Raw genomic sequence first — 9,249 nt, 5'->3', positions numbered from 1 at the left:
CAACCCACTAGGGCGGCTTGGGCCTCATTCGGTGTTGTTTAAAGCCCTCGGCGGTGATCCGGTGTGACTATACAGTGTCGGTGCGTACATCCATGGCGATGAAATGTGTAGAGAAAATAAGAGAAGATTGACACATAGGTTTACATGGTTCGACATAATACCTACGTCTACTGGCGTTTGGAGGAGAAATCCACTATAATATTATTGTTTACAGTCTCTTATGGTCTCTCATATCTATTTGTACAATGGTGATATTGAATATAAATTTACTAGAGAGAAGCCTTCGCTGGAGCCCCTGTTCCAAGGTTGAAGGAGAAGTCGAAGAGGAAGAAGAAGAACCGAAGACGAAGACGAAGATCCTCTGGAAGTCATCCAGACCCTCATATTTATTTGATTACTTTTCCCGCATGCGTCCCTACAGTGATGAGGCCAAGCCCATTTCGCGTGTCTGATCGCACCCCCCTGACAGTCCCCTGCACCCACATTTCCTCCTGACCCCTCTGCACCCATGTTACCTCCTGACCCCCCTGACAGCCTCATGCCCCTTATGGTCCCCTCTTGTCCTCTAGCTCTTAGCCTTTTGTCTTATCTTCTAATGTGGCCTGGTGGCTAGGCCTTATACTAGGCTTTATTAGTTTACCCCCCTCACAGTACCCCCGTGATTCTTTAGGGCAATTTATTCTAACAAAAGTCCTTGAAAATCTTTAGGATAAAATATGCAGCATAGAGTCATTAACAAGAAAACAAAATAATCCGCTTGTGTTAAGTAATAAGTTTCCCCAGAAGTGAATTTAGGCAGGCGGGTGTATTCGATCGCGTATGATGCGAGAGCGTAGCTCGGATGTGGCGAGAGGTTGGCTCGACTGCATAAAGTGCGAGCGCAAAGCTCGGATGATGAGGGAGGCTGGCTCGACCTCGTATGGGGCGAGAGTGGAGCTCGGATGTTTGTTGTTATTTGTAAAGTGTATGTTCATTTGATGCCTTTGTTTTGTTGTTAGCGTTGGAGTTTGTGCGAAGTAACCCACGCAAAGCGGTCAGAGGGTCCATCGACTCCTGGGTTCACTTTAGGTTGTTGCCAAGCCCATCGGCTCGTTCCCAAAGGTAACCTATGCAAGGTGGTTGTGAAGCTCGGAAGCCCGTGAGCTCCAAAGGCTCATTCCAAAAGGTAACCCACTGGCAGTGGTTATAGCTCGAGCATGACACTTGGCACAAGTCTAGGGACCTGACTTCGTGGTGAGTCTAGGGACCCGGCTTTGTTGAACAAGGGGTCGGCAAGTCTAGAGACTTGACCTTAGCCGGCAGCGAGTCTAGGGACCTGACTTCTGGTGAGTCTAGGGACCTGACTTCTGGTGAGTCTAGGGACTCGATTTTGTGGCGAGTCTAGGGACTTAGCTTTGTTGAACAGGTGGTCAGCGAGTCTAGAGACTTGGCCTTACCCTGCAGCGAGTCTAGGGACTTGACTTCGTGGCAAGTCTAGGAACTCGACTTTGTTGAACGGGGGGGGGTCAGCGAGTTGAGAGACTTGGCCTTACCCCGTAGCGAGTTTAAGGACCCGACTTCGTGGAGAGTCTACGAACTCTGCTTTGTTGAACGGGGAGTCGGCGAGTCTAGAGACTTGATCTTACCCCGTAGCGAGTCTAGGACCTGACTTTGTGGCGAGTCTAGGGACTCGGCTTTGTTGAACGAGGGGTCGACGAGTCTAGGACCTGGCCTTACCTCGCAACGAGTTTAGGGACCCGACTTCGTGGCGAGTTTAGGAACTCAACTTTGTTGAACGGGGGGTCGGAAGCATTCGTGCATGCCAAGTGGTCGGCATTTCGCGCTATAGGGAGTAGTTTTGTTAGTAGAAATGAATTCACATAAATTTTGAGAGTGACAAACTAGAAACCTTTAGCCGCTATAGTCGATATTTTTGCTTGACTAAAAAAATTGTCTATTATTGGTTGTGATTCCTGCGCAAGTTAGCCCCGAGCATTGAGACCTATGCCTAGCAGATAAATCCCGAGGTTGCTGACTCCCATGCAAATGTGTTTCGAGCTACATTTCCCAAGCTGTAGAGGTGAATCCCGAGTAGAGGAGCACTGTGCATGGTACTGTGCACAGTGCCATGCCCAACAAATTTAGACATGGAGAGTTTGAGCAGATGAGGGTATGTCCCAAAGAGGGTTCCTGAGCAGTTGACTCCCGAGATCATGACTCCCAAGCGGACAATTTCCGAGTTGGTTACTCCTGGGCAGGTGTTTCCCTAGCTGAGTAAATCCTGGGGAGGAATCCTGAGCTGGTGGGCTGTGGAGATTCCAAGCTGGTGGGCAGAGAAGGTGCTGAACTGGTGACTTCCGAGTAGCAGGTTCCCGAGCTAGTGGGGTTGGCTTCCGAGTTGGTGATCGTTGGGCAGATTGTCCTTGAGCTAGTGAATTTCGAGCAGTAAGTTCCCAAGCTGGTGAGGTTGGCTTCCGAGCTGGTGCCCATCGGGCAGGTTGTCCTCGAGCAAGTGACTTCTAAGAAGTAGGTTCCCGAGCTGGTGAGGCTACTTTTGAGCTGGTGACTTTCGAGTCGGTCACTCTCACTCTCAAGTAGAGGAGACTTCCTCGCACAAGTGAGCCTTTCCTGACGTGGTGGACGCAGTGGTCCATAGCGAAGGATGCTCTGGTCGGGATGATGATGAGATGGATGACCGCGCTGTTCATCTCACGGAAAAGGAAGGCGTGCTTGTTGTAGGGTGGCCGAGGAGCTTACCATGTCGGCAAGCTGCCGTCGGTTCCTCTCGCCGGGCTCGCGGCTGCGAAGCCGTTGGATTGTTAGATTCCAGCTACGTGCACCATGTGCACTACCAGGAGACACTTCGAGTCTCGGTTGCAAACGAGCGGTAGATGGTCGCCCCCAGAAACTATTGGCGGTCGAGGGTGGACCACTGGCAGGTTGCCTGAGCTTGCGGCGGGAGGCCACGAGCTTTTGTATGGCTGCGCGAGGCGCTGGGTGTGGCCCCGCGGGAAGGGATCACCACACACCAAACAGAAACACGACCTCTACATGGGCAGCACTATACACTTTAGTGCATAGTCCCATTTACGACACCTGTGCATGCAGTCCACTGTGCACTTAAGTGCACAGTAATTGCCTGCAAGTGCATGCACCCCAAGCATAAACTACACTCCCCTAGGTTGGGGAGACAAGCGGCGGCCTGGGCATTTTAATTGCAAGTGCCATGTGTAGGCCTTTATGGGCAAACCCCAGTTTTGCCATGGCACTGTTAATAAAAATAAGAGCAGAGTAGCTAGGTGTACTTATCTAAAGTAAGTTTCGCTTGACTATTTAGATATTATTCAATGCACCAGAAAATCGTCATTCTCCCACCTTCGGCTTAGAAGGTGATCAGATCCCAGAGACGACACCACTGTTCATTTTTTAAAAATCGCACAACAAGCCGAAATGGGAGAAAGAGTCATTCCCGGCCCACTGGGGCGGTTTGGGCCTCGCTCGGTGTTATTTGGAGCCCCCAACAAAGATCTGGTGCAGCTATACGGGGTCGGTGCGTACATCCACAACAGTGAAATATGTAGAGAAAATTAGAGAAGATGGACACATAAGTTTACGTAGTTCGGCATAATGCCTACGTCTACAGACGTTTGGGGAGAAGAAATCTATTATAATATTCATGTTTATAGTCTCTCATGGTATCTCATATCTCTCTGTAAAATGGTGATTCTGAATATAAATTTACTGGAAGAAGCCTTCACTGGAGCCCCTTATTCCAAGGTTGAAGGAGAAGTCAAAGAGGAAGAAGAAGGACCGAAGAAGAAGAAGATCCTCTGGAAGTCATCCAGACCTTCCTATTTATTTGATCGTTTTTTTCCGCATGCATCCCTGCAGTGATGAGGCCAAGCCCGTTTCGCGTGTCTGACCGAGCCCCCTGACAGTCCCCTCACATTTCCTCCTGACCCCCCTGCACCCACGTTTCCTCCTAACCCCCCGACAGCCTCATGCTTCCTGACCCTTATGGTCCCCTCTTGTCCTCTAGCTCCTAGCCTTTTGTCTTATCTCCTAATGTGGCCTGGTGGCTGGGCCTTATACTCGGCTTTATTAGTTTAACCCCCTCATAGTAATGACACAGTGAGTCATCATCGTGAGTTAGGGAAAATTTTTTCCTCCCTTCCGGCCTGTCGTACAAATTTAAGTATTAACATTAACATTACCATTATATAGACCCCCTTTCAAAGTCTTGAAGTGGTTAAAGCCTACACTCTACCATTCACTCTACCATTACATGGGTAGAGTGAAATTGAATTTTGATGGCAGCTATTTTGGTGACCCGGAAAGACTTAGTGGTGTACGTATCATTCGGGATTACGAGGTTTTTTTTTTTTTTTTTTTTTAATCCCTAGATGTTCTGCTTTTGTATTGATTTGGCTTCTGATTCTTGCTGGGTTGTCAAATGTTTGATGAATAGAGCAGAGGTATATATGGCTTTAAGTTACATATGGGAGAAAGTCTTGCAAAGTTTTGCAAAGTATGGTGCCAAGTGTAATTCTTGCCAGTTTTTGGATCGCAGCAATATTCCAAGAGAAGTGCGGGGCGTGATACGTTTGGACAGATTATGGTGTGTTTATTTGAGATATAAATAGTACAAGATACCGTTGGTGTACACTACGTAGCCTTAAATTTTAATTAGGTGTATACTACTATATAGATTAGTTGTGAATATTTTTGTTTGTATGTTGTGCTTGTTAGAGTTGTAGAGATCTTTTTCCTCCTTCGTTTTGGATATTGTATTGTACTCCGTAAGGTTTCGTAAATTTGGTATTCATCTGTCATAAGTGAAGACTATTAATAAAATTACAGAACGTCAATCATATTTTATTACAAAAAAATTATTTCAAGTAACTTTGTTTAAAGTATTTCTCTTATTTTGAGTGCGCGGTTTTGTTGGAAGACGCATGGTGTCTCATCAATGCGTCAATGAGGAACATTTATGTGTCACTTTTTTACAGTTCTTTGAAAAGTGAAAGAAAATTACGCAAAATTTGAGATTCAAACTAGATGCCATACTCAAAATTCAAAATCAATTTAATATTTTTTTTATGAACTGGCATTATCACATTGATCAATTGTAAAATGGGTTATAAAATAATAGGGTTGAATTAAGCATAATGTCTCCATTTGTTACAAGTGACTATGTATTTCTCATTTCTCAGCAATTGTATCAGTCCTATCTTAAATCATCAATAACTATATTTGAGTTCAGATCTAAACCTATATCATGTGGAATTTCAATTTGCTGAAACTGCAACTGCAACTGCAATGTGTAATTATTTACCCTACAGATGATGTATCTTGAGAAACAAAAAGGTAAGTATGAGCCTTCCTTGCCCATCTAAAAGTCGGATTACTCTCCACAGGTGGGATGTGCATCCGGATCGGATATTTTTCCAGTCCGATCCAAAACTCAAAAATTCAGGTGAATCCGAGAGGATAACTGCTCGAATTGGACCCTAGGTGAGTAGAATAGTTTTCTATCCATCTGGATCTAGTTATGGATTCGGTTATTTAACCGATTATTCGTAACCGGATTTTTTTTAAAAATAAAGATTTTTTGTTTCAAACGACATCATTGTTGTACATGCAAAATGAAAAACTAGAGTTAAAAAAAAAAAAAAAAAAAAAAAAAGACTAGTTAAAAAAAGGTGGAGTTAAAACCGGATACCAGCTACAATCCAGATATCTTAAAACTAGAAACTCACTCTGGTTGTAACCGGGTTTACCCAGACTAGTATCCGTCCGGTTTTAAAAATCCGGATACGGATCCGAATATTCCCAGATATCTGGATTTGTATCCATATGCACACCCCTATCCACAAGTAAAAAAACACAATCAGAGAAAATAAAAATACTTTCTTGAATTAGTACATATAGTTCATACATAAAAACCAGATAATTGCAATCATCTGGCTAGTACACTAGTCGATTAAAAGAGGCTACATTTGAGGCAGAGCTCTCTCCATTCTTGCCTTGAATGGAGTAGAATTCCATTTCATCTTCTCATTCTGCACAAACAAAAAACAACTTTTAGACACCAAAGTCAAGAAAACAACTGAACACATATAGGATGAGTCGCTTCACTAATACCTTGTTTTTGCTTCCTGCCTTCGTCAATTCTCCACAAGAAGGGCCTGAGCCAGTGAGCCTGAATCCCTGCTCTGCCCAGTATGACTCCAGTAACTTCCAACGGTACCTATAATCAGCTTGTCCTCGGGACTTTGGCTTTTTGACAGTGTCGGAGAAGGAGATGCAGAAAACCATAGGTGCTCTTCAAGAGTCGATGCTCCTAGAATTGGCTTGTCCTCATGACTTCTACTTGAATTCGCTTTCTCAGAGGCTGAATTCCCAGTAGAATTACTACTATTCTTGGAGCTGGGCGTGGATTCGGATACAACCAGCCAGCTTGAAAGGCTGGTATCAACAAGAATTTGTTCTTCTTTTGGCTTCAAATCATTGGACTTTGGCTCTAACTTGACTTTCTCCTTTGGTTTATTCATCAAAGGCGTGTCTGTTTTTGCTTGGACCGCCTTCCCTTGAGTAAGATTTTCGATTGGCGTCAGGACTGAACGAAAGCACTGACTTGCATTTGTCTTGAGCTCCTCATGAGTTGAAGCATGAACCGGAATCGGACTATTTACCTCCTTTTCGTCGGTTTCAATGGCACCAACGTGCGTTCTTGAATCAATGGACAAAGAAAACAATGACTCCGAAGATTCTTCTTGAATCAGTGAATCGTCATTCCCAATGTCATCATTATCATCATAATCCACCTCGCCTGCAAACCTTTGATATCTGTGGTTCGAAGGAAAGGGTAGAATGCTTGAAGCAATCAAACTCGAAATCGGTTTGCCTTCTTCAGCTCCTCCTCGATTTCCGTTCTGTTTCTCCTCAAAGGTAACTTTCTTTCCGGCGCTGCGATTCGGCTGCACTTCAAGTCTCACTCTGTTTTGAAATTGTAAACAAACGTCTAGATATAAATCCATCAATAAATAAGGTAGGGAGTAACGTTTTTAAGTAACTGAGTTAAATAAATAACTCAGAATGATAAATAGCATCTACCCAGAATTACAATGAACTAAAAATGTAAGATAAATTCAAGATCCAAGCATGTAATAATGGAAAACTCACTCTGATTCCGCGATGGGGGTAACGGGTTTTTCAATGCCTTCTTGCTTTTGTAGAAGAGTGGTTTGAAAAGCTTCGTTAGCCTCAAGACTCTGGAAAAGTTTCAGAGAAAGTAAGAAAAAAAAAAAAGGATATCAGAACTAAAAAAGCTGATAAAATGTTCAAATTCCCACGAAAGATCAAGCTTGGAAGGACGCTTACTTGGTCTCCAGTAGCCATTATTTGAGGATTTCGATGCTTAGGAGTAGAAAAACAAGCTAGAAAGCACCCCATAATTAGCCACTAATGATTTGTATAAAGTTGGCTTTGTTCAAAAGAGAGGAAAACTGGCTTACTAAAGTCTCAAAGGTGCTGAGATCTTTTAGAGTGCAGAGAAGAGGATGTTAGGGAGGGAAGGACAAAACGGTCAAGACAACTCGAAGAATCTCGAGAATATGACCGTTGGAAGTGCATTTAAGACAGGTGGGGTTTCACTTCATTATTCAATTAAGCGAGAGGGTAACACTGGAATTTGGGTGTGTTATAGTTCGACCGTCAACGTGCCTTGCTACTATGATGCATTTTCCTTTTATCCAATGATTTTCCTTTTCTAAATATCAATGTTCGTAAAAACTCAATGAAATAATTGTAAATTTTTCAAACTATGATGCATTTACAAAAAAAAAAAAAAATTATTCATTTTGTATAGAGTTCTTCTACTCAACAGCCCCATACTGCACACTTGTTGAGACAACATAATAAAAAAATAAAAGCAGATATGTAGTATAGGACTGCTGAGTATAATTTTTCTTTTGTATATACCAAATTTCAAAATAAATCTTGTTTAATGTTAATTAAGCCTATGACAAAATATGGATATAAGACTCAGTTGTCGTATCAGTACCAACCTTACGATGACAAATGACAAAAATACACATTAATCAACATGTCACATTAAAAGAGAAAAAAACATGTAAAACAAGAAAGTTAAAATAGACTACATTTGTCAACAACACACTGTGAGGTGTCACGTTAGCATAAAAACACTTAAAATAAATCTACACTAAAAACTAAAATAAAAGAATCTTAAAACCTAAAATCAAAACCACTAAAGATAAAATTGACTCAATATAAACTTTAAAGATGGTTGAAAACATTCTAACACTAAAACTGAGAAACATAAATTTGAGAAAATAAAAGTCGCTTAATACAACTACCTTCTAGAAGTCTATACTATATTCAGCATTGTGAAAACTGAAAAGTAGGCTTGCTTCCTGCGCTTGCACCTGGCCACCCTACCCTTGCACCCGCATGGATGAGAAGTTGAATTTGGCCCCCAAGCTATCCCACATGGGCAGATGACCCCGCTCAAATGTCGAGCAGGCAGATTGGCCTATGGGCCATTCATCCACTCGTGGTCACCACTATCATACGACAAGAGAGAGAGAGAGAGAGAGAGACAGTTCATGATACCTGGGGCGACATCGAGAGGGAGAGTATAAGAGACTAAACAACGACGGCGAAAAACAAGTTATAGTGATGGTGAAAGAAGATGAGATCATAGGTAGAAGGAGAAGGGAAAGACGGTCTCAAGAGAGAGGTGCGCGCCTAAGGGAAACCTTTTTATTGTAAACTAATACAAAAACACATCGCTTAACATTAATTTTTTTTTAAATATATGTGATAATATATATATATATATAAACTTAGGTGGGCAGGTAAAATCTGAATGGGGTAGTGCCCCCTCGACACTTGCCCCATTTTCTAAGGGTTGGCGCCTGCCGGATGCAGGCGAGCTGTCCTGCTCGCCTTAATCGAGAGGCCCAAGCGGTTTGAGTGGGGGTACCCAGCCCCCACCCCTAATGAAAAGTACTATTTCAAAAGTGGTTCAAAATGGTAGTTGGAACCACGTCTAGGTTCCCAATGTAGGCCTCACCCAGCCAGGTGGTCTAGAAGGGAACAATCCACAAACCTGGGTCGCTACAACACATGTTTTCATATACCCCCCACCACAGGCTTGTTTTTTTTTTTTTTTTTTAGTTTATTTTACATTTTTAGTTTAAATCTAAAAGTCTTCTTATAACATTAGTTTATGGTTTTGATGCAGGA

General features: G+C 42.9%; 1 protein-coding gene across 1 annotated transcript; it reads right to left on the bottom strand.

Moving 5' to 3' along the window:
- Positions 1-5,871: 5,871 nt before the first annotated feature.
- On the bottom strand, positions 5,872-7,522 carry LOC121259525. Its single transcript, XM_041161138.1, has 3 exons — positions 7,363-7,522; positions 7,165-7,253; positions 5,872-6,978 (listed from the first exon to the last, which is right to left on the bottom strand). The coding sequence occupies exons 1-3, from the start codon at positions 7,432-7,434 to the stop codon at positions 6,147-6,149; spliced, it is 993 nt and encodes a 330-aa protein (XP_041017072.1). The 5' UTR covers positions 7,435-7,522; the 3' UTR covers positions 5,872-6,146.
- Positions 7,523-9,249: the final 1,727 nt, after the last annotated feature.

This window comes from Juglans microcarpa x Juglans regia, chromosome 4D, assembly GCF_004785595.1.
Source record: "Juglans microcarpa x Juglans regia isolate MS1-56 chromosome 4D, Jm3101_v1.0, whole genome shotgun sequence".
Classification (NCBI taxonomy): Eukaryota; Viridiplantae; Streptophyta; class Magnoliopsida; order Fagales; family Juglandaceae; genus Juglans; species Juglans microcarpa x Juglans regia.
The sequence above is the reverse complement of the archived record's forward strand: the minus strand, read 5'-3'. Positions and strand labels throughout refer to the sequence as shown.